The 27,371-nt window shown below is 31.3% G+C and overlaps 1 protein-coding gene across 1 annotated transcript in view; it reads right to left on the bottom strand.

The window, feature by feature from the left end:
* The window catches only part of LOC126889838 (syntaxin-6), a 102,403-nt gene extending 75,793 nt beyond the window's left edge, over positions 1-26,610 (bottom strand). The window contains exons 1-2 of the mRNA XM_050658522.1: positions 26,381-26,610; positions 3,273-3,442 (exon numbers count right to left, since the gene is read on the bottom strand). Coding sequence (XP_050514479.1) covers positions 3,273-3,442; positions 26,381-26,415 — 205 coding nt within the window. The 5' untranslated portion in view covers positions 26,416-26,610. The remainder of the gene's footprint in view (positions 1-3,272; positions 3,443-26,380) is intronic.
* Between the last annotated feature and the right edge of the window lie 761 nt (positions 26,611-27,371).

The following is a 27,371-nucleotide window of genomic DNA, read 5'->3' as shown; positions in this document are numbered from 1 at the left end:
GTGGCTCCATTTCTTGTTGAAATAGGATATGCATCAACTCAACACACCTAATTTCCACCCATCTTTAGATTTGGATATAATTTGGAATACTCATAGTGGCTAATAAGGGAAACAAAAATACAAAATTTTAATTTTTTATCTCAAGCTGTTTCCGAAATATGGCTATGTAAAGTTTTCCAAAATAATTCAAAACACCGCGATCGTACTTTATTGGAAGGGTTGTAGAAGCTGTCCTAATTGAGCTAGAATGCTAGGAGAGGTGTCATTTTGCAGCATTTTTAAAGCTCTTTACAGTGATATATATGCAGCATGATGTTATGATACACAAGTTTTTCTCAAACAAAAAAAATATATTTTGATTCAGTTTCTTTTCCAAAAAGTACATAATTCATAATTTTCATAATATTCCTACAAATACATAATCTTGTTGTTAATAACATATAAAACTTTTATAATGGGATGGTGATGGGTTCAACATAAAAAAAATCAGTGTGTGTACTTTGTACGCACGTAAGAAGTTATACTTCTATTATATGATTTCAACGAAATCAATATACTTTAAACAGTTTCTCTACTACTTTCCAAAAATTTTTATTAAAACAATACCAAAAATTAAAAAAATAAAAGAATAAAACACACACAAACACATTGAAAAATGCCACAAATGATTTCTGAACAATAATTGTTGCCAAAAATTTTAATTAAATAGGTATTTTCTGAAAAATATATATAATAATATACTTACAATCATAAAATCTATAAAAAAAAATAAAAAAATGATATAACTTGCATTGGGCTTGAACCTACTTCCCGTGTATCCCGCCGTACGAGAGTCGACTCGATTTCAAACTGCACCACCTTCGCGAATACGTCATGTGGGAATATACACAAACTGAACAACTTTTTGACATTTTGTTTATATGAATTTTTATTAGTTTGATTTTTGTCGAATTAAAATACAACAATATATAGAGTAAGAAAACGATACATTAGATGAAAATTTGTAGAAAGTTTGTTAGTAATCAGATTATGTAAATTAAAGCATTGCCTACTAGGGGTATAGCATAGCAAGCACTAGGTAAGTACATTATTTTTTTTACATTTTCCAAATAGGTATGAAGATAATTTTTTATTGGAATACAACTGAAACATTTAGAATTACGTACCTGTGGCTTTTCAAAACTATTTAAAAAGTCACTATAATTATAAATTTGATTTTATTTCTGTCCTCACAACAATAAAAACTAATATATTATACAACATTTTTGTTTACCGATAACCTCCTTATTGAACAATTATTGACAGATCATTTCAACACCCAATCAGAGCCCGCATAAAGACTAATACCAAACTGTCGGTGTGCGCATGCGCGCAGATCAATATAAATTCACCCTCAATTTCAATCGCGCCTAAAGAAGTATAACTTCAAAAAATTAATTTCACACATACAGTATGGTGTAAATGAAAGGAATAAATTCGTAATGTCGCAAGCTGGAGACTTTAAGGAAAAATCCCGTAACATGTCGATTTTTATTTTAAAATTGTAGTTTTTTGGCATATATATCATACTATACTAGTGACGCGATCCATCTGGGCATGATGACGTAATCGATGATTTTTTTAAATGAGACTATAGGTCGTGTATTAGCTCATTTGAAAGGTTATTCAATTCTCTATTCAGTAATATAAAAAATAATGTTATTATTTATACAGGGTGACAAGAAAAGTTTTTTTTTATTAAATTAATTGACAAAAAGAAGAACGTATGTAATTTATTTAATTTAAAACATATTTGTTTATACATTTTGAAAATAGATTTAACTGTTGCCAGAAACATATCAATTACATACATTCTTCTTTTTTGTCAATTAATTTAATTAAAAAAAACTTTTTTTTGGCACCCTGTATAAACAATTATGTTATTAAATGAGTGAAAAATAATTTCGACCACGAGTCAGTAATCTGTTAACCGAGGTACAGTAGTACCAAGCGGCGCCGCTAGGAGAACACTCCAATAATGCGTCGCAGATTACTTTAATGAAACGTGGTCATTTGTACTCTAAAACCGAGTAAGGTATAACAAAAAACAAAAAGCCTCTTTGACAAGGGATAGATTCCGAAACACCAGGTGTCAGGGGATGGCAAGAGACTCGAATTGAATCAAAACGAAACGATTATTTTGTTTTTTTTTAATGTTATTGCTTATATTACTGAACAGAGAATTAAATAACCTTTCAAATGAGCTAACACACGACCTTTAGTATCATTTAAAAAATCATCGATTACGTCATCACGTCCAGATGGATGACGTCACTAGTATGATATATATGCCAAAAAAATTACAATTTAAAAATAAAAATCGACCTGTTTCGGGATTTTTTCTTAAAGTCGCCAGCTTGAGACATTACGAATTTATTGCTTTCATTTGCACCATACTGTATGTGTGAAAATTATTTTTTTTTATATTGAAACCATCACCATCCCGTGATAAAATTTTTATATGTTATTAACAAGAGTACTATGTATTTGTAGAAATATTATGAACATTTTAAATTATGTACTTTTTGGAAAAAAACTTATCAAAATATAGTTTTTTTGTTTGAGAAAAACTTGTTTATCGTAGCATCATGCTGTAAAGAGCTTTAAAAATGCTGCAAAATGACACCTCTCCCAGCATTCTAGCTCAATCAGGTCAGCTTCTACAACCATTCTAATATAGTATGATCGCGGTGTTTTGGACCTTTATGGAAAACTTTACATAGCCATATTTCGGAAACAGCTTGAGATAAAAAATTAAAATTTTGTATTTTTGTTTCCCTTATTAGCCACTATGAGTATTCCAAATTATAACCAAATCTGAAGAGGGGTGGAAATTAGGTGTGTTGAGTTGATATGGAATGATCCTGCTATGTTATTAAGGACTGTATTAGATACATTGATGTGACAATATGCGCTCGATTTTGTTATTAAGTTCTTTTACTTGGATTTTTAGATGAAAATTTGAGCTTGATTGGCGACAAGTGCATGAGTGAGTAAATTAGTTATTTCCTATTTTATTGTTTTAATGGTTAAGGTGTATAGTTATTTTTAAGTTTACTAAGCAATCCTAGACTTTATTGAAACCAGATATCTAAAAACGGATTTTGAAATTGGATAAACATTACTTTGCACTTAAAACCGAAAACGCCACAATGCCTAATAGGCACAAACAGAAACCAATAAAATAATATGCATAGCAGACAAAGTTTTTAAACAGTTTTTAAAAAGGATATCAATGGTGTCTTCCAAATCTTCTAAATCCCACTCTATGCTTCTCAAAGAGTTTTTTAATTCTGTGTTGGTCCATTCGACTTCATCCTTTGTACAACAGATACCATCTTCTTGTAGCTCACTCCATCGAAGAAACAAACCTCGTGTTTTGTTTAAGGCTTTGAAAACCTCGCTTTAAAACAAAAAGTAATTATTAGTAGTTGACAACATTTAAGGCCATTATTTGAAAAACTCGCTATTTGAGCTATTAGACTTTAAGCAACATTAATAAAATTCTTTACGTTGTGAGCTAAACACTACTTAGCAGTTAATCGTTTTTTTTTCTTCGACCTCCCCAAAAATTTACCTTATAGCCAGTTTTGCAAATAATGACCTCATTTACTTTGTATATTATGGACGAAACCAGGCTTAGGCCAAACTACTTATTCCACAATATTTATGTAGATCAAACTAATAAAAATTAGCACATATTATATTACTTATCAGCACTTCTCATCATACCAATTATTCACATAATAGTTTATTTTATTATTGACATTTAAGGCCAGAACGCATGCAGGGGTGGGCAAATACTTTTAAGCGCGGGCCAAAATGAAATTTTCAAAATGTCTCCCGGGCCGGAGACCTATACCATACCCAGTAGGTACGCTGCGCACACGCTAATGTTTTTGGTGGATGTTTTTCTCTGCCCAAGAAATTTTTTTGGCAACAATACTATAAGTATCATTTTAAAGAATTTGGACAAAGACATTTGACTGTTAATAATAGATAATACTAATAATAAATTGTCATAGTTGGGTGTGGGTGTACATGCGAACCATTTGTTCCCAGTAAAATTACGAAATTTTTAATGTGATCCATTATATTAAGCCATAACAAGGATCCAGATAAAAAATGAAATTCAGAAATTCAAGAGCAGCATTTATGAAGATAAGGAAATTTCTGAGTAACCAAAGATTCAATCTGCAAATCTGATATCGCATAGTAAAACGTTATGTCAAGTCAACCATCATCGACGAAATTCAAAGGAGACAACTGATCTGGTATGGTCATGTAGAAAGAATGGATGACGACAAGCTGCCAAAACAAATTTTAAAATTGACGCCAAGGGAAAGAAGAGTGGAGGGCCGAAACAATCCTAGTTCTGTGGCATTCAGAAGGTAATGTCAAAAAGGAATCTTCAGCTTGGCGAACGCAACGACGGACGAACGAAGCTGGAAACTGGGAACCGCAATATCGGAAGACAAAGAACCCTATAAAAACCGGGATAATAATAAAAATGGTATGTCCACTCTATGTTTATTGGATTGTTAATGCTGACTTAATGAGAAAGCTGGAAGCTTTTGAGATGTGGCTTTTTAGGAGAATTTTGAAAATACCATGGACCGATCATATTATGAACGAAATGGTGGGAAATCATTAAAAGGAGAAAGACAACAAGGAGAAAGGGCACATACTTAGAAATGATAAGTACGTTGTTGTAAGTTGTTGCAGCAGCTGATTATGAAGGGTAAAATCGAAAGAAAAGGATCCTGGTAGAGTAGACGACAAAACCACTGGCCGAAAAATATTTGCGCCTGGATCGGGTTAAACATAGATGGTTTTAAAAAAAGCAGAAGTTAGAGATTCAGTTCATTGAACACTAAAACTGTTGATTTCAACAAAATCACATAAAAGAGATGAAGAACGTAGGCGCAAAATTTCGGACCAATGCTTTTTAAATGCATTCCTTTTTTTCGAATCTTGAGGAAACTAAAAAATATTTTTGAAAAATTTAAACGCAGAATGAAAGATTACATTATTACCGAGGGCCGAAAATCCCTTAGAATAAACAGTTTCTTTTGAATGAGATATTTGAAATTAAAAAACACATTTTTTCTCTTTTTTTTCACCCCTGTGACTTATTAAAATAAACATAGAAGTTTTCAGGGACTTTCGGCCCTCAGCAATAATATAATATTTCATTCAGCGTTTAAATTTTTCAAAAATATTTTTTAGTTTCCTCAGGATTCGAAAAAAAGGAATGCATTTAAAAAGCATTGGTCCGAAGTTTTCTCAGGATTCGAAAAAAATGAATGCATTTAAAAAGCATTGCGCCTATGCTCTAAAAAAAATTGTTTGCGGGATTTCTCAACGGGCCGGATAAAGTTAGCAAAAGGGCCGGATCCTTTTGCCCACCCCTGCATTAGAGAGTCGCGGACTCATCGCAGACTACGTAGAAATTCAGTTTTTCGATAACCACAGGGTAGTTCAGATTTGAAAAAATTCCCCTTTTTTTTCAAAATAATTTAAAATTATTAGTAGGTAATAACAAAAATCTCAACGAGTAAAAAATGTAGGTTTCGCTTTTCTAAATATTTTAGATTTCTTGTTTTCCTGTAAGACAAAAATTGGTTAAGATATGACTGATAAAAATTAGCATACACTCATGATAAGAAACTCGTTCAAGCCCTTTCAAATTCAGCCTTTTCAAAAATAAGCTCTTTGAACCGATGACACTACAGATCATAAACAATACAAAAGTAAAGTTTGTGGTGAAGGGACCAACATTATTTTAAGCGTAACTTGGGTACTTACTTTTGATGTTAGAAACTTTTTAAAAAAATAAAAATGAAGCTTTTTTAGACACCTTAAAAAAGTTGTAATGTGTTTTCTTCGATAATTGCTTGATTTTTTGGTTATTTCACGTTAAACTATTCAATTTGAAATTTGACGAATAAGAACTTACATTCCATTAGCTACAACTCTGCTTCTACTGCGTCTATGGACTTCATACATACACCATTTTTGTCACTTTTTTATAGGATGTATTTTTGTCAAGAATACTTTTTTCGATAAAATACTTACTTTTTGAGTTATCTGCGAAAAACCGTCTAAAAACGTGTTTTTTATTGAACATATCCACTCACAAAAATAACTAGAAAATAACTGACTTAGTCAAACACTCTATAGAAAAAAAGTTGCTTAGAGTTAGTTTATCCAATTCCGGACTTATTTTGAACGTATGTTTTTTCACCCCCGTGAAGGGGGGAAACTCACCCCCAGGGCAAAACTAAACATCGGTACAATCTCACTTTTTTTCTTTGACATGTTATCTATGTGTATGCCAAATTTCATGTCAATCCAAGCGGTTCTTTAAAAAATTCGAAGGTGTTGCAATATTTGACCGTGAAAAGGAGCTGAAATGGTCATTTCATAACACATCTAAATAGTGTAGGAAACAGAGGTTGAACCTCGCGAAATGGGCACAAGTCCTGTTTTATTTTTTTTTTCTGGTATATCAAGGAGTTATGGTATTATAATATCACCCTGTACAAAATATGTTTAAAACTCATTCAAAGTCATTAATCCATGTAGTATCTGTTCTTGTATCAATAACCGCAAGTAACATTGAATTGTCATGTTTTGTTATTATTTAAATGTGTATATAAACATTAACTCGGTGGAGAAAGATTATTGTACTCAGCATTTAATTATTGTACTAGGTCGTTACTGTTATATGTAAACACGTTGTTATAGTTAGTCATTGATGGAGTTGAGTGTAAATATAATGTATCTGAACCAAGAAAGAGAGTTTTAATTAGTTTGGACCTAAAAGGCATTATACATCACACTATTTAATACATGGCTGATCCTGCAGATTAGAGGAGAATCTTCTGTAAGGAACAAAGATGGCGGCACCAGATTGGAAACACCGACGGCGGAAAATGGACCAGACCAGGACAGGAAGAATGCAGAGACCCAGTGAAAAAAGACACAAGTGATAAAATGTAAGTAAGAATGTCTATCTTTATTAAAAATGCTTCCCTCGTTTTTATATTATTATTGAACATTGAATATTTATCTTTGCTGATTTTTGAATAATTTATGAAGTATCGATTTTTTTTTTAAGAATATCTATGAATTTTGAAACATGAAGTGATTTTTGAATTGAATATTTTTATCGAAGTTTATTATATATGCTATTATTGAATTTTGAATTTTATTGAATTTATTTGAAAAATCTCTATCCGATTTCGATTTTTAGTACGGTTATTTTTGAACATTTTATGGAATATCGAATTTTTTCCAAAAAAAAATTCTATCGAAGTTTGAGATATAAACTTATTTTGAATATTTTTATCTAACTTTTGCATATGCTATTTTTTTATTGACGAATATGTATACTATTATTGAATTTTTATTAGCCAGTTGTTTTTATTATTGATATTTATTGAGTATACTTAGTACATTTTCATCGATTTTGTGTTAAATTTTGTATGATATGAACCTGAATTAATAATTTTTGTGTGATTAATGATATATAAATGATTTTTTTTAATGAATAATGATTAGTGATGACATACGTTAATATAAGAGCTTAAGACAAACATTGCTATAAGCAAGAGATTTATTTTTAACGAACCGACCTGATGCGTCGAGATAAGGAATTTGGAGAAGAACTATATAGATAAGAAGAAGAACTAACAATAGTATAAGCTAAATATTATGAGACAACTTGAGACAATAAGAAACCCACTGCTCTTGTCAAATTGGGAAGGTACTAAATGATTTATAGAAGCTTGAAAGCTTATTAGAGACCCACTCTGTGTTTTGAGAGTACCTATTTTATTCATGATTATTCGTGAATAAACAACGGCCTCAAAGCAAGGGATTGAGGTTGTGAAATTTGTAAAAGAATTTGATCTAGCCAACGATGTTATACCCGCTTCTGTTAAGGTAGATTGTAGAGGTTTCGTGGCTAGTATTGAGTATTATGATTGATATATGGAATATGTAGAAGAATTGGAACTTTTCTCTCGAGTAAAGCCACTTTGATTAGTCGAACGTAGGCATTGAGGGATAAGTAAAGGAAGTGATTATTATGATGTTATATTATGAAATGATATATTGATGATTAAATGACAAATGATTGTTATATGAAGATGAATTATGTACACTGTAGAAGTGTTATTATGTGAAGAAAAATGAAGAATTATATGAGTTGTAGTACCAGACAAGAAGAAGAATAGAAAAAAAAAAAGAGAATTTTTAGTAAAATATGTGGGAAAAATGAAAGAAGACACATAAAAATTGCAAGAAAAGAAGTAAAATTAAGAAGATACTAAGCAAATACGTAGCTAATCATTGAAATATGTCTAAGAATTAAAGCTGTAAATTTTTTTTCTCTAAAGTAATGTAAATTATAAATAACTTATTTTTAAATGTAGATAATGAATTCAGGTTAAATTTTCGCGTAAAATGGAAGTGTTTGAATTAAGGATAGACAATATCTTACAATAGTGTTAGTAGATAGTAAGCAAAGGGACACAAACAGTGAAGTTCTTAGATAGATTAAATATTTATTATAGGTACAAGAGAGTTATTAGAAGTTTTTTAGAGACATATTAAAAGTTTTAGAGAGATTACATTTTTATTATAGGTACAATATTTTAAAGTTAGTAAGGCGTATATAAATAAATCAAAATAAGACTGAAATAATAAGATGAAATAGTAAAGTAACGTTAAATTCTTTTTTTATATACCATTTAATAGAAGTTTAGGTAATATTTAGCTTAGCTTAGGAAGTATTAAAGTCGAGATTTTATCACAATTAAATTAGTTACGGCTTATAGGCACTAAAAGACTATTTAAAAGTTAGGATCAATTTCATTCACTGTGGACACTGTTTTGATGAAGTGAATTAGTGAACGAAAAAAAAAGGACGAAAAGACACGACGTGAAAGTACGTGAACTAGTAATAGGTTATAAAATACCAGTTTTAGTATAGGGAAAATATGAACTTTTGTGTAAAATAGGAAAAAGAATATACATGTTTAGGGAAAAATCGATTGATCTGAAATGTACCATGTTACAGTTAGTTAGGATAGTTAGGAAATTTAATTTTTGAAAATAGTATTAGGTAATCATAAACACTCTGTGAAAGGGAAAGAGGGATATACACTCAGATATTCTTCTTCTCTTCTTAGGACTTTCTTTTTTTTTAAAAAAACGGCGATGATAGACAATCAATCTTATTTTAAAAATATGTAATTTTAACAAAACGGGGAGGTATGGTATTATAATATCACCCTGTACAAAATATGTTTAAAACTCATTCAAAGTCATTAATCCATGTAGTATCTGTTCTTGTATCAATAACCGCAAGTAACATTGAATTGTCATGTTTTGTTATTATTTAAATGTGTATATAAACATTAACTCGGTGGAGAAAGATTATTATACTCAGCATTTAATTATTGTACTAGGTCGTTACTGTTATATGTAAACACGTTGTTATAGTTAGTCATTGATGGAGTTGAGTGTAAATATAATGTATCTGAACCAAGAAAGAGAGTTTTAATTAGTTTGGACCTAAAAGGCATTATACATCACACCATTTAATACAGAGTGGTTATTATGAGACTAACTTTTTCTTAAACAATTTCGTCCCAGAACCCCCCTTTTCATCCCTTTAAACGGGGTAATTTGTGATTTTCGCGAAACGTAGCCCTTCCTGTACGTTTTGCAAAAAAATTACTTAATAGTAAAATGAAGAGGACTAATTTCCTACTATTTATTTCCCGACAGCATATGTCTACCACCCACCGTTTAGCGGGGGTGGCGCACCAAATTTGACAAATTTTTAAAAAAAGATGTTTTTAAAAAAAAAATTTTTTTTCAACTGTAATGAAAATTAACAAGAAACCCTGCGGCAATTAATCACAAATAAGTGGCTGATTTTTTGGTACAGGTTTCATTTAAGGGCAATTGGAAATTTTTAAATTACAGGGTGTTACATTTTAAAAAACCCCTTTTTATACCATCTGAACCGCCTATGCTAGAGTAAAAAACCTTTCAGCGATTATCCAGGTATATGTGTTATTTACAAATTTCTATAATGCACCCCCATTTTTTTCCGGAACCACCCCCAAAAAAGGAGAATTAATAAAGAAAGTGATTTTCTTGGAATCCTTCACACACCACGCCCTTTATTAAAATGCTTCATATATAATTTTGTGCACGTTCTTATTGCCCATGCATGGACATCAAAAGCGATTTCTTGGTGCATCCCTTGTAGCCAAAAAAAATAAATAAAGGGGGGGTTGAAAAAAAAAATTTTTTTGTGCTTTTTGACCCATATGGACATATGCTCCATCAATAGGGTTTTTCATAAATATATATGATTATTGCAACATCCCTGCGGAAACTACCCCTATCCTTGAAAATAAACTGCAGAAACTACCCCTATCCCTTGGATAGCATGTTTTTACGATTTTCTCATTACCTATGCATTTTTTTAAAACAAAACTTATACAGAATTAAAGACCATTATTTTCTCTACAAATAAGGTCCTATGCATTTTTTCGTATAAGCAACCGTTACGGCACAGTGGCGACGTAAACCTCAGAAATGCTTTGGCGGGCTCCAGTTTTTGTTTTTTTTTTTCGTCACCTATTCATTTTATTGATAACGTACTTATGGAAAATAAAAGAACACATTGTCTGCTACACATTATGACCTATGCATATTTTCTTTTGTTTGCACCCTAAAGCCACAGTGGTGGCCCAAAATCAATTTTTGATTATTTTCTTTATTAATTCTCCTTTTTTTTGGGGGTGGTTCCGGGGAAAATATGGGGGTGCATTATTCAAATTTGTAAATAACACCAGTACATGGATAATCGCTGAAAGTTTTTTTACTCTAGCATAGGCGGTTAAATGGTATAAAAAGGGGGTTTTTAAAATGTAACACCCTGTAATTAAAAAATTTGCAATTGCCCTTAAATGAAACCTATACCAAAAAATCAGCCACTTATTTGTGATTAATTGCCGCAGGGTTTCTTGTTAATTTTCATTATAGTTAGGAAAAAATATTTTTTTTAAAACACCTTTTTTAAAAATTTGTCAAATTTGGGGCGCCACCCCCGCTAAACGGTGGGTGATAGACATATGCTGTCGGGAAATAAATAGTAAGAAATATGGTCCTCTTCATTTTACTATTAAGTAAATTTTTTGCAAAACGTACAGGAAGGGCTACGTTTCGCAATAACCACAGATTACCCCCTTTAAAGGGATGAAAAGGGGGCTCCGGGACGAAATTTTTTAAGAAAAGTTAGTCTCATAATCTCTGTTTCCTACACTATAAACATTAGAAATTAAATGACGTGAGAGCTACATTTGTTTTAATAATCAGCCGAGCGCTTTCGTTTCTTGTCGAGAATACACGAACACGAAAACTCAAAGTTGTCTAGTCCGTGTCTCTATGTGTGCACGCACTAGAGAGTCGAGGACTTGACAAAGAGAGACCGACACGTCTTAAGATTCTCATCAAAGAATCAATTGAGTCCGCGTCGCAACTGCGCCTCGTCCGCGACTTCCTAATGCGTTCATGAAGATTAAAAACAACGTAACGAATCTGAGCGAGACTAGTCTGCGATAAGTCTAGTTGCGTCCGCGACTCTCTAATGCGTTCTGGCACAGTATAAAGAGGGTGGTTCTGGTCTTTATGTCGGTTCAGAATCGTTTTCCAACATTTATATTTAAGTTGATTACAGCAAACTCAAAAAGTCTTTATTATACAGTGCGCTGGAATAAGTGTTACCCCACCTCCCTACTTACTTATTTATTTTTAGCACATAAGCAAAACGCTCGGACAGATTGATTTTTAAAATAATCATAGTAATTATAGCGTCAACGTTTCGAACTTTACACGATCCCTCTTCAGGTGGCAGTCATTTTTTAAATGGGAAAGTACATTATGTGATTTATTTAAAATCTAAATACTGATTACAAAAATATATAATACTTTAATACTCTTTAAGAGCGTAGGCGCAAAATTTCGCTCCAATTCTTTTTAAATGCATTCATTTTTTTCGAATCTTGAGAAAACTAACGAGTATTTTTAAAAAATTTAAACGCAGAATTAGTGATGTAAGAAGAAAATATTCTCGGCCAGAAAATTCTCAGCGAGAATATTCTCGGGCAGAAAATTATTTTCGAGAATTTTCTATATTGTTTTTGCCAATTCACCTCGTATATTTTTTGCATCCTAAACATTATTATTATTGAAGCTCAAACACCTACTTGTCGCTCCGCTCATGAAATGCTTTTTAGCTTTCACGCGATTTTAGATCAAATCCCCGAAAATCTAAGTACCTAACCGGGGCTGGGGAATCCCATGAACCACTAGCTAGGGTGTTTACAGTATCAGTATTTATTGTTTTGATGCTACATTAACGTGCAAATATTTAGAATGGATCGAAGTAAAGCATAATTTACTAAAAAACCTAAAACGCTCTATTCGCGGTGTGCAAGTACTTGGAAGGGAATTGAGAAACGATTGTGCGCGAATAGCGGAGAAATATTGCAAATTTCTTAAATAATTCATATTGTCAATTGAAATTGTCAAATTGACGTACATTTCATATCTACTGTCATTGAAGAAGAAAAATTATATGTTGCTCCACAACATTGATATGATATGCAATTATTATATAAAGGTAAATTTAATTAATTGTATTTTGCTTGCAGTACTGCATTTTAATAACTAATTTTATTTACTACATACACTTGTTTACGTTTTAATAACATAACCTGAATCTTATTTTTTCTTCTTATTATTTTTTTGGACTATGGCCTTGACAATTATCCAGTAACCAGGACTAATATAATTGGCCAATATAATTAAAAGTGCGAATAAAGTTGCAGAGCGTAGAAATAGGTGTCGCTTTGCCATACTTGCACGATCCCAATACTACTCGCGAAGTCGATCGAGGTTCAGCGAGTACGAGAGTGTAGACAGGTTGTTCATGCGACTTCGCTGCGCCTCGGCCTACTTTCATTCTGTGGCGGTTTTTGCGACCAAGTCAAAGGAACCGAAGTCCTTATCGCCCGGCGTGAATGTGTTCCTCACGAAGTAGAACGAGTGTGTAGTGACGGGTACTTCGGACTTCGGTGAACTTTCCCCAAGTAACTTCGCGAGAGTGTGGTGCTCGCTTTAAAAGGAATATATGGAATTACCGTAAAATTAAAAGTGTACAAGGTAAAACAAATACTTTTGCAAAATTTGTGATAGTCAATACTTGAAAAATGCAACAAGAATGACAAAACATTTAGTAAAATGTGTTAACTGTCCAGTGGGAGCGAGACAATTATTTGAAAAGGACCAACAGAAACATTTATCAACTGCTTTTCAGCCAACATAGTTGTAGATTCGTCCAATGACGGTAAGCATGCCTTCATCCAGTTCATCGACTGAAAGAAGTTTCAGTACTTATGGTTTTATTCACTCCTCTAAAAGAAACCGGCTTAATGGTGAACGGGCTGACAAGGTAACTTTAATTGCTCATAATTTAAAATTGTTAAACGTAGGCCAATCCGTGACTGAGCTGACGACTAGTGAAAAACAAAATACCACAACTTCTCATCAGTACATTGAAATGCAGAATGTAGATGACCAGGATGAGCTAATGATAGAAATAGGTTCTGAATATGAGGCCTCACTTTTTCAGATTAGCCCACCACATCCAGTATTTGCTGTTAAGAAAATTTCATTTTTTTTGTCAAATAAATTTTGTTTTCTGTTGTTTTTGTATTTTCTTATATATAAAGAACACTGTTGTTTTGCCTCATAATTTTGTATATACTTTAATGATTTTTAATACCCTATTTCATCTTTAACAATATCAATAAACGCGTCATAAGGTTCATTCTCAGAAAATTCTCCATATCGAGAATATTCTCCGATTTTTCATTCTCGAGAATTTTCCAACACTACGCAGAATGAAAGATTACATTATTGGGTCAATCTATATCAAATCAACCAATTAAAATTAAAATGGTTGCTGACTAATTTTTTTTATTTTTTATTTTTTTACCCAAGATTGTACTATGTTCAGAGAGTTAAAAACTGGTAGTCATTAATTTTTTTTATGTTCAGTTTTTTTTGGCAGCCATTTTGTTTGGTTGTGACAGCCGATTTTGCGTTTTGCAAAGGTTTGCGTTTAAGTATGTATCTCATTCATTTTCAAAGATATTCAGTTATAACAAAAACCATCTTAAAGAGCATTAAATTTACTATATTTTAAGCTTAATTAATACTTACATCTACTTAATAGTGAATTTAAAAAAAATTATAAACCTTAACGTTTTGGGAAGATAAATTCTCATTTTTGAAGTTAAAAATTTTAAAGAAGGAATTAAAACTCACCTTTAAATATTTTTTCAGATGTAGTCCTTATATAGCAGTACTTCTCCAAACAGTTTTAGCTTTGAATGTCTCATCCTTTTTTTTATATGATTTTTCAAAAATTGCAATTTGTCGAAAATCAACCATTTTCAACCTGAAATATCTCAAAAGGGACACACACAAAAAATCTAAAATTCTCACAAAGTACTCTTTACTTTAAGTAAGTGGTTTAAATTGCATCATTGAGACTTGATTAGTTTTTAAGTTACAAATTTTTAAAAATAGTGTTTTATTCAATGTCGCAAACACGAAGACTCTTACCAATTGAAAATAAATTATAAAGACACATTGTTATTTTAACTTTAACTGTACATATTGCTTATTTTCTATAAAAATTGTCAATAGGTTGCTGTTACTGTCACTTGGTGCTCTTAACAAATTGTTGTATAAATTTGACTGATCGCTGTACAAAGTTTTTCACTAATGTTGAAACTCCGACCTGTGGCAGTTGTAAATTCTGTTGGCGACAGTTTTCTTAGTACCTTGCTGATGGGCACCCACACCTTGTCATCTTTTGAGGCTTTAAAAGAGGTTCTTGGACCATGTGGATGAAAAAAGTGAATACAGAGATCATTATGTTCTTCCGATGTTTCTACGATTCTCCCGATCCACCATTTATCGTCATAAACACAAGCTATAGTATCATTTATTTCAAATGAAAATGCATTGCAGTCTGGAATAAGAGAAGTACTGCAAGTAGTAAAGCGTTCTGATTTTGAGTACTCGTAGCATTTTATCTCTGCTTGACTTAGAGGTACAAATCGATGACACGCCCTTGTCTGCGGTACTTTTACACAGTAGTCAAATCTCTTTTGTAATTTTGTGCTGTTTATTTCAATTTCTTCTGATGTTACAAAAATAAAATGTATGCCTGATATATTATCAAGGCAAAACTTGTACATTTCTTCAGCTGTTAAAATTTGATTGTTATAAGGACGTTTTAAACTGGCCTGAGTTACAGCTCTCTTTGTGGTACCACCAATTCCGTCACAGGCATTTTTGCCATGTGAGGAGGCAAAAAAGTTCCACTCACATGCAATATCAAAATCAGTCTTATGGTGGCAAATGTTACTGAAGTTCTTTCGGTTCTTGTACTGACCGCTGCATCCATCACTGAAATAAATTATTTTCTTTACTTCTGGTGCTACTTTCTTCACTTCTTCGACAAAATATTTTTGGAATGTGTGAACAGTAGCAGTGTTATGATCCAAGTTGTCACTTATAATACATAAGCTTTTACATTTAATACCATCTTCATCATTTTGCTTGTAGTAAAATACAAAGGGGTGCAAGGTGGCTTGAGGATTGGACCAATGAAAACTTTGAATTTCGTCTTGTACAACAAATGTCATGTTCTCCGCAAAATCACACAACACTACACAAACATCGTTTGATAAATTTTCCTTAAGGTCTTTCAAATATCGAGACTGTGCTTTCGAAATGAAATGATGTTTTTTTTTTTCAATAAGCCTGTCAATTAAGGCCTCAAAAAAGTCATCAACCGGCATAGTTCGAGTGATTAGTTCTGCTCGATCAGTACTAACCCACTGCATAAAAGTAATATCATCAGGAAGATCATCAGTTTCAGTGCCTAGTAGCTCAATAAGAAATTGTCTACCTGGGCAGAGCTCACAAAGATCAAGCATGCATTCACTACTCTCAGAGTTGCAAACCAGTAAATCAATTAAGTCTTTGTAATCAGTATTGAGGTTTGCTCCAGCAATCATAAGTTTTACATTCTGGTGGTACTTGCACACACATACACTGTATGTACCAGATGACCCAGGTAAAACACACCACTTGGGCCTTAAGGAGCAAAAAGCTGACCTACCAATTTTATGGCTAGGATATTTTTCTTTGAAAGCCACAAACAACTCATTCAATGTATACAGTATTAGTCTTTTTTGTTTATAAACTTTGTGACCCAATGAAACACATTCCTTTTTTCCGGGGCATAACCGACTATTTTCATCGTCTTCATAAAACTTAATGACATCATTAACAACTTCATTACTTAATCTGTGGCCATCCTTATTTTTTAATTCAGGTAAAACACCTTGACTTTTCATTAGTTTTCGTGATAATCGTACTTGATAATCAGTAACATCAAACTCTTTACATATCCGTTGTTTGGACCAAGAACTGGGAACAGATTTATGATCTTAATTTTTTCTTCTTTTTTACTTAGTTTACATTTTTCTTGCAACTGTGCGATAAGTTTCTTGTAATCATTTGACAAATCGTCTTCAGTTTCTTCTGTGCTTTCTTCTTCATTTGTAACACTCTCATTGAAAGTGTAAGCCAATTTTCTTTTCACAGCTGTACTTATTTTTTCGGTTTTATATTTTAAAGCTGACTGGCGTTTTGTTTTACTCAATTTAATTATTTTTGAAGCAGGGGATATATTTAATGATTTACAAACAGAATCAACTAAATTTAAACTGGTGACTTCACCAACAAATGATTTCTCTACATCCGTTTTTGGTTCATAATCTATGTCAATGTCCCTTGTTTTTCCTTCTGCGGTGACACCAAATATTTTCTTATTACATGTAGGACAAAGTGATTTTCCAGGGATCAAGACAACGGGAACATTTTGATTCCTTTGTAAATGTTCAAATAAGATCTCCCTTAATCCATTTCTAATAGGTTTTTTATGGATACCTAATGGGTCACAACAACTTCTACCAAATATATGATGGTACTTATCAAGATACTTCAATTTATGGTAGTTGCAAATTGTTTCTAGTTTACTTGATAATCGAAGCTCTAATAATAGTTGTTCACTTACATTTAAATCACTTACTTTATATATATATATATATATCCTTAGAAAAAGGCTGGTATTCAGATTTATGACATAACTCACTAGTTAAAACTCCTAATGAACACTCCATATCAAAACTAACTTTTACAACACATATTGAAATACAACCACTCTCCACTAATGCATGAAGTCAACTGAACTACTATTGCTGAGCCTTGCCTGTAGAGACTTGTCTGTCAGTTATCTCTGCTAGTCTCTTATTGCCTCAACAGGCATGAGTGACTCATTCCTTTACAAAATTCAAAATTTAAACTTTTTTTCTTTGAATATATTAAAAATCTAATGGAATATTCATTTTTAGGACTTAAAAATAAGTTAAAATACCAAGTTTCATTACAATCGGATAATAAATAAAAATATATTTTTTTGTTAGATTAGATTTTTTAATTTGACATAAAATTCAACTCATATATTAACTTAATATTAACAGCTTTTGTAGTAAATAAACAGTATGTACAGTTAGAGTTAAAATAACAATGTGTCTTTATAATTTATTTTCAATTGGTAAGAGTCTTCGTGTTTGCGACATTGAATAAAACACTATTTTTAAAAATTTGTAACTTAAAAACTAATCAAGTCTCAATGATGCAATTTAAACCACTTACTACCACCTAAGTAAAGAGTACCTACTTTGTGAGAATTTTAGATTTTTTGTGTGTGTCCCTTTTGAGATATTTCAGGTTAAAAATGGTTGATTTTCGACAAATTGCAATTTTTGAAAAATCATATAAAAAAAAGGATGAGACATTCAAAGCTAAAACTGTTTGGAGAAGTACTGCTATATAAGGACTACATCTGAAAAAATATTTAAAGGTGAGTTTTAATTCCTTCTTTAAAATTTTTAACTTCAAAAATGAGAATTTATCTTCCCAAAACGTTAACGTTTATAATTTTTTTTAAATTCACTATTAAGTAGATGTAAGTATTAATTAAACTTAAAATATAGTAAATTTAATGCTCTTTAAGATGGTTTTTGTTATAACTGAATATCTTTGAAAATGAAAGATACAGACTTAAACGCAAACCTTTGCAAAACGCAAAATCGGCTGTCGCAACCAAACAAAATGGCTGCCAAAAAAAAAAACTGAACATAAAAAAAATTAATGACTACCAGTTTTCAACTCTCTGAACATAGTACAATCTTGGGTAAAAAAATAAAAAATAAAAAAAATTAGTCAGCAACAGTCATTGGTTGATTTCATATGGATTGACCCTATTACCGACGTCCGAAAGTCCCTTAAAATAAACAAAAAGTTTATTTTGAATGATATATTTGAAATTAAAAATCATACTCAACTTTCTCTTCTTTTTCATCCCTGTAACTTATTGAAATAAACATTATAGAAGTTTTCAGGGACTTTCGGCCCTCGGTAATAATGTAATCTTTCATTCTGCGTTTAAATTTTTCAAAAATACTTATTAGTTTTCTCAGGAAAAATATTAAAGTGTTATACATTTTTGTAATCAGTATTTGAAAAGTTTTTAAATGAGGTGTCACATGATGTACTTTCTCATTTAAAAAAAAATCAAAGTTATGATTGTCACCTGAAGAGGGATCGCGTAAAGTTCGAAACATTGATGCTTTAATACACTATTAATATTTTAAAAATCGACCTGTCCGAGCGTTTTGCTTATGTGCTAGAAATAAATAAGTTAATAAGAGTGGGTAACAATTATTCCAGCGCACTGTATAAACCTTTATATTGGGACCGTGCAAGTTCGACAAAGCGACACCTATTTCTACGCTCTGCAACTTTATTCGCACTTTTAATTATATTGGCCAATTATATTATCCTGGTTACTGGATAATTGTCAAGGCCATAGTCCAAAAAAATAATAAGAAGAAAAAATAAGATTCAGGTTATGTTATTAAAACGTAAACAATTGTATGTAGCAAATAAAATTAATTATTAAAATGCAGTACTGCAAGCAAAATACAATTAATTAAATTTACCTTTATATAATAATTGCATATCATATCAATATTGTGGAGCAACATATAATTTTTCTGCTGCAATGACAGAAGGTACGAAATATACGTCAATTTGACAATTTCAATTGACAATATGAATTATTTACGAAAGTTGCAATATTTCTCCGCTATTCGCGCACGATCGTTTCTCAATTCCCTTCCAAGTACTTGCACACCGCGAATAGGGCTTTATTTTTTTATTTATACAGACAGCAGTTTTCGTGAAGATTCTTGCTTATATATGATGATTAGTATTTATAATTTGTAAATTAGAAGATGAAATATATTTACTTATATATCATATTTATGGAATTTTCAATGCAATGTACAGTTGGGGACACTGAATAGTGTACACCTTCATTTTTATATTGTGGTACTGTAAAATTTCAGTGTCGTACAGATTTTCTAAATGTCAAAAATTTCACGTGTATTGAAAAATAAAATAAAAAGCTATTAAACGCGTCCAAAATGCCTATAGGCATTTTAATGAGTCACAAAACCAAGAGCAATTGCCAAACTCAATAAGTTTAACTCAATTTTATTCAAAATAACTTCTTTGTATAATTTCCATTTTGTTACATTTTATAAAATAGATTTATTTTATTTTGATTTTTTAATTTCACTCAACCTATTCTGGGTCCGCACACTGGTAATATCACTTTGACATAAAAGGTGCGTTTAAACAAGGTAAAAATTCAAAAAAATTACCACTGAATATTCAAGGGTGTAAATTATTCAATGGCCACAACTGTATCTAAACTCTAAGACTATACTAAAATCACAATAAAGATGAACTAGAAATAAACAAACCAAGACATATGTAATGCTATGAGGAGCACTATTAAATCCTGATTTACAATGTATATAAAGTAAAACCTTGATAGAAGCGACCTCTATTTAACGGACTTCAGGTATAACAGACAAAAAATCCGCACAAACGTAAAAAAATTTTGAATGTAAAAAATATGAAAAATCGAATTCTGGAAGGAAAATCAGCAAGGGCATGATCCGGTCACAGCTTTGTGTTAACGCTGATGGATCGCATAGACCAAGTTTTAAAAGATATAATGCAACAAATGTTTCAAAACCAAAAATTATTTTTTTAAAGAATTTGTACTTGCAGTGAGAAAATTTCAAGAGAAGAAACTGGGAATACCGCCTCAAGAGGTGAAATGTTTATTTTATTTAACGCCATTGTTTAAACGCTCCTACTCATCCTTTTGAAAATATTCTACGTTCAGAAGATGAGTTTAGGTGTATGTTTTTGCCAAAAAATACATTTAACCCATATATCAGTGAATTATTTTGGCAACCAAAATAATATACAGGGTGATTGATTAGTGGGGTAAAGCTCAGTAGATCTGCTGTATTAATAGATAGCAATAAAAGTCAATAACAAAAATTTTAGCCACCTTTGAGCTACACGTTACAAAGACGCAGACCAAACTTATGTTTTTTTAAATCGAACACCCTATATTTTATTTTATATTCGAAATCCGGTTAACTCCATCACAAAAATATAAAGATTTGTTATGTTATACAGGGTATTTACAAAGTTATAACCGATTTTGTATGAAAATCGTAACAAGTTCATCTCCCTGTATAAATAAAAATAAGCACAACAGCAATGGTTTATGCATGCCATATTTTTTTATTTCTTGTCAAAATTTTCAAGAATTATTGACATTGATAATTTTCTTTATATCAAATACAGGGTGAGTCAAAACGCATGTACATTATTTTCTCAGTAATGTTAAATGGAACACCCTGTATTTTATATCATTATTGAAAAGTAACATTACCGTACTTTAATTTTTATATAACATTCCCTATGTCCAAATTTATTAGTTTTCGAGATATTTTCATTTTTCAGAGCAAATTATTTTAGGTGTCTAAATTTATCGAAATTTTAAGTAAGCCATGACTGAATTGACAATTGACGATTACTGATTATCAATCCGGTAATCAATGTAACAATGTAGCAAATAAAGAAATAAAAATAATTTATTAGTAATACATTTTACAAAAAAAAAGACAACCACAACATGCAACATTTTTGAAACAATTAAAAACTACTTTTTTATGTAAATGCAACAAATAAAGAAAGAAAATTAGTAATAAAGTTTACAAAAAAAACACACAAACACAAAATACATTATTTTGTGAAGACAATTAAACACTACTTTTTTATGTAAATGTAACAATGTAACAAATAAAGAACGAAAAATAATTTATTAGTAATACATTTTGCAAAAAAAACATGTTCGAAAAAATTAGAAGCTACTTCTTAAGAAATATTTTTAATATTTAATTACATAAGGTGTTCAAAATTACCTAACACATTTATGCACGCCTAAAAACGATCATTGAATGAGCTACTTACTCTACGAATCATTTGTAAATTAACACATTGAAATACACTTTGTATTCTATTTTTCATCTCATCCCTTGTTGTTGGATGTATTTTATAAACTTGATTATTAACGTAACCAGAAAAACATCAGTCTAGTTTATTAAATTCTGGTGATTTGGGTGGCCACGCTACTGGTCCATTGAAAAATGAAAATATCTCGAAGACTAATAAATTTAGACATAGGGAATGTTATCTAAAAATTAAAGTACGGTAATGGTACTTTTCAATAGTGATATAAAATACATTTACTGTTCCATTAAATGTTCCTGTTAATGTTCCATTTAAAATTACTGAGAAAATAATGTACTTGCATTTTGACTCACCCTGTATTTGATATAAAGAAAATTAGCAATATCAATCATTCTTGAAAATTTTGACAATACGTAAAAAAATATGGCATTAATAAACCATTGCTGTTTTGCTTATTTTTATTTATACAGGGAGTTGAACTTGTTACGCTTTTCATATAAAATTGGTTATAACTTTGTAAATACCCTGTATAACATAACAAACCTTTATATTTTTGTGATGGAGAAAATAACAGGATTTCGAATTTAAAATAAAATATAGGGTGTTCCATTTAAAAAAACATAAGTTTGGTCTGCCACTGTGTTATCAAACACCCTGTAACTAATTAATTTTGTAATGTGAAGCTCAAAGGTGGCTAAAATTTTTGTTATTAACTTTTATTGCTATCTATTACTATAGCGGATCTATTGAGCTTTACCCCACTAATCAATCACCCTGTATCGTAGAAAGTTTTTAGATGAAATAATGGTTGTATTGCATGATGAAGATAATGCAGAAGATACAAGAAGGCAGTATAACTTAAAATTAAAAATCAACAACTTTTAATTTTCTGCAGCATGGAAAGAGGTGCAAGAGCAAACATTAAAAAACGGTTGGAAGAATTTGTTTGATGGCTAAAATGCAGGCATATACAGTGATGATAACCGGCAGAATAATGCAAAAGATGGAAAACATCATACATTGTGAAGTAAAGAGAGATGAAACTAGTAGAGATGGAAATTATCCGTAACAATGTATAAATTAATATTACATTACATAGATTCCCACCTTTACACGTATCAAAGGAATATGACAACTGTCACTGTGAGAGGAGAATTTTATAAAATACTCCCATCACAGATGTCTGTAATGTAATGTTAATTTATATATTTATACCGATAATTTCCACCTCTACTAGTTTCATCTCTCTTTACTCCACAATGTATTATGTTTTCCATCTTTTGCGTTATTCTGCTGGTTATTAGCACGCTCATCACTGTATTTAGAATGGTTGGAAGTTCCTGATTTCTTTAGAACAATGCTAGAAATAGATGAAGGTGACCCTGGGTATAACATAACTGAAAGTGAAATAGCAGACGAGGTTATTAATCTAAAAAAATGGAAGTAAAGATAGCGAAGAAAACAAAACAACACTACCAAAGATGAAGTATCAGAGGTAAGATCACATCTCGACGATTTAATAAAAACTTCAAACTTCTAAAGTGCAAACAAAAATTGATTCCCTTTTGAAAGCAGGTGCATCGATATCATACAACACCATCACTTCACCACGAAAACAATTAAGTACAATTTTGTTTGTGTTTTGTCTTTTTTATTTATATCTAAATACAGTGTACATATTTAGTACACAGTTATTTTAAACCTATCCCGCCAATTCCAAAAGAATTGAGATATTTTTGGATGCTAATAAGTTAAAACTTAATGCAAGTAAAACAAAGTCAATGATAGGCTCTAGTGGGTATAAAATAAATAATATAAGTATGGAAAATTTGAAACTAAAAGTTAATAATGAATGCATCGAATGGGTCACTGAAATTAAATATCTTGGATTTATACTGGATAACACACTCTCTCTGAAACCTCATTTTCAATATATTTGCAAGAAAATATCTAAAAAATTATTTTTCTTTAATAGAATTAGCAAAGACCTATCATTATTTTCAAGGATCACTGTATTTAGAAGTATAATTCAGCCCCATCTTGACTACTGTTCAAGTGTTTTATATTTAGGTGATAAAGGATCAATTCAATCATTGCAAATTTTGTATGACAGAGGTATGAGAACAATTCTTCAATGCAATCGCTACACACCAATTGAGATGATGTATTCTACTTTAGGTTGGTTTTCAGTAGTAATAACCCAAGGACATTGATAATTGTTCGAAAAAATTTTATAACAGATTTCGAAAGCTTGTTGCTTGGAAACAGACCGACGCCTTAGGCGGAGGTCTGTTGCCTGTAAGCAACAAGCTTGAGAAAGTTGTTAAAAAATTTTTGAGCATTTATCAATGTTCGAGGGTTATTCGAATAGAAAATTTTTTGCTGGTTATGAAAAAAAAAATACAGAGCAGAAACAATTTATTTAAATGTGCAATTAACAAAGGAACAATTAGAAAAATTTAATGAAGATCCAGACATTTCATTGGATTTCTAATTGAGCAAAAAATTTTCAGTTCAAGAACCTTACTATGGTTTTCATTTTTAAATTAAAAAAAGAAATGTTACCTGCATATTTTAATGAATATGTTACATTGAGGGGTCAAATTTATTAATATACCACGAGAAATATTGAAGATTTTGACATTCAAAAAACTAATAGACATGGTACAATGACATCCTTGTTTTATAAATGTATGAATGAATTTAACCATCTTCCCCCCAGTGTTAAGAATGCAGTGACAGTTCAAATTTTTAAAAAATTACTAAAAACATATATTTTACCTGGATAAAAAATAATTTTTAATGTCTGTGTGTGTTGTATATTAGTATATTGCATGTATTTTATATTGTACGTTACATTTAATTAAGCAAATTCATATTTATTGTTAGTAGGATTTCTATTTCAATAAAGAATTTCAATTTCATTATCCGTATATAAATAATGGACATTCGGCTTTAACAGACACCCCGCCTCCCCAACTAGTCCATTATATCAAGGTTTTACTGTACATTTGTACATTATAAATCCCAAATCAAGATTTACAAAGTTTATATGTTGTAAATCGTGATTCGCGAGTGCTCCTCATAACATTCAAAGTGTCTTGGTTTGTTTATTTCTAGTGCATCTTTATTGTGACTTTAGAATAGGTTAAAAAAAACCTATTTTAAATAGTAAGTAAAGATTTTAGAAATTACATTGATGTTTCAAATACTTCTTGTGCATACTATATTATACAATGTCAATAGAAATCTTGTAAGTAACATTAACTTTATTAGTTTCAATATGATTTTCAGAACCCTGCCAATATTATATAAGTTTGTTACTTTGTTCTTAGTATGGCCTCACCCGACATTTTTAACACATTTGATGCCACTCTAATTTAAATACACTAAGCGTGATCCTCTTCAAACTGGCTCATACAATCTATCAATGTGACTTAAACTCTGAAAAGCAGTACCTACAAGTCAGCATCTGATGCTACTAAGCAACAACAGCACTGAAACAGATAACTAACTTCCAATAAGTTTCTAAGGTAAGCAGACCTTAGACCTATAATATGCACTGCAATCGAAAATTGTTCCCCCAGTATGACAGAGAAAAGTGTTTGTATTTAGGGTAGGCAGCTTTATGTAATCAGCTAGGTTTATCAAATCTGCAGCAGTGGGAATGGCACATGGTTGATAAACCCAAAATCACTGGATATATCCTCTCAATTAGAAAGAGATGCCTACCATAAATACAAACACTTTTCTCTATCACACTGTGAGAACAGTTTTAGATTGCAGTCTAGGTATTATGTCTACGAAGTAGACAGTTAATAGGACTTAAATACAATTTCAGTATAAAATATGTATATATTTCTATTTACACTTGAGAAAATGTTTTGAATTTTTATTTTGAGAAAGATTTCCAAAGTGGAAATGTCAAAATAAACTTATATTAAATTGTAGCTGATTCTCATTAAAGAGAGTAAATAATATTAAAAGGTCACAAGGAAATAGCTTCAGAACAATATTAAGTCAACTGTAAATTATGTTGATACAGTTCTTTTTATGGATCTGTATGCTTTTTTAATGAATACTCTATATAAAATATCAAATACTTTGATTTCCTGTCCACGTTATCAGTTCTGAAAATGTACTTATCTTTTCTTGATTATTGAGTATCCCTTTTTAACACTTTACGTGCAGATGGCATACATGTGAGCCACATAGCGTTCGCATGTATGCCGTTGTAGCTCACATGTATGCCGTTGGATATAAATATGAACGTCTAAGATGAAAATTGATTTCAGTTCAGGGTATAAGTCTTAACTAATTACATCCGCACTCAATGTGTTAAAATATTCTACTGCTATTACGAGTTTTCCTAGCTATTCCATGAAAACTTGGGTATTGCATTGGTACAACTTGGACATGGGTAAAAATATAAATTTCCAAATTAGCCAGTATAGTTGCCCCTTGGGAGTACCTATATGTACAAAACCCTTGCCTAAGATTAGTTAAGACTAGGACATAGTAGTTTGGCCTAAAATCTAGTTTGGTTTGGCACATCTAAGTACAAAGCAAATGTAGGAAAATAAAAAATGAATCTTTACCTATACACTCCTCATGCATTAATTTGCTTTTGCAAAACAAATGTGGTTCAAACTTTATTTACAACTATAAAATGAGCATGCAACGTTTCTTTTTTGCTTACTCTTTAACGACAAAAAAAGGATCCTCTAACGTCATATCAAATTAATGAAGACAGCAAAAGCAAGTTTGCCACTTGCAACGAAACATGTAGGTACAAAACATGTGAGAAAATTAAGAAAAACACATCGGTTTAATCCTCAATTCATTTGCAGTAAACTTAAATTTGTTAGCAATCAAATAAAACATTGTTCACAAATCAGATTGTTTTCGGAAATTTGACATACTAATTGACTTATGACAAATGACAAAGGTATAATTTTTGATTAGTACTCTGAATCCGTCAACAGAGTGCGTCTTTGGCTGTGACGTCAGAAGTTTATTGGAAAAGGGGATAGGAAAACCTGAAAAGTGGAAAGGAAAGTCACTTATCACTTATCCCCAGACATCGGCCCTTACGGCCCGGGCACGAATCTATAATTTAGGTAACTACGCAGTTACACTCTTTAGACCCTAATTTCTAAAGCATTTATACCCTTATCATGCGCAACATTTTAGCGGCAGTTTTTAAATTACTTACGGGTATAATCAGTGTTTATTAATGACCTATACAGGGTAGATTACAAAAATGTTCTTCTTCCTCAGGTGCCATCTCCGCTACGGAGGTTGGCAATCATCATAGCTATTTTAATTTTTGAGGCAGTAGATCTAAATAGTTGTTTCGAGCTGCATCCAAACCACTCTCTCAGGTTCTTCAACCATGAAATTCGTCTTCTTCCGATGCTTCTTCTGCCATCTATCTTTCCCTGCATTATGAGTCGTAGGATACCATACTTCTCGCCCCGCATCACATGTCCGAGATACTGTAGCTTCTTTTCTTTAATTGTAAGTTCAACTTCCTTTTCTTTACTTTTCTTTACAAAAATGTTAAAACATTTATATTTGAGTCCAACTTTTAAAAATCGTCAGGAATTTTTGTCTAAGTAATTTTCATCCATCCTCAAAATCAGGACCATAGCGATAACGGGCCTGCAAGGGATGCACTGCAGGCGGGT

The sequence above is a fragment of the Diabrotica virgifera genome, chromosome 8, assembly GCF_917563875.1.
Source record: "Diabrotica virgifera virgifera chromosome 8, PGI_DIABVI_V3a".
NCBI classification, from domain to species: domain Eukaryota; kingdom Metazoa; phylum Arthropoda; class Insecta; order Coleoptera; family Chrysomelidae; genus Diabrotica; species Diabrotica virgifera.
This window is presented reverse-complemented; position numbering and strand designations above follow the sequence as displayed.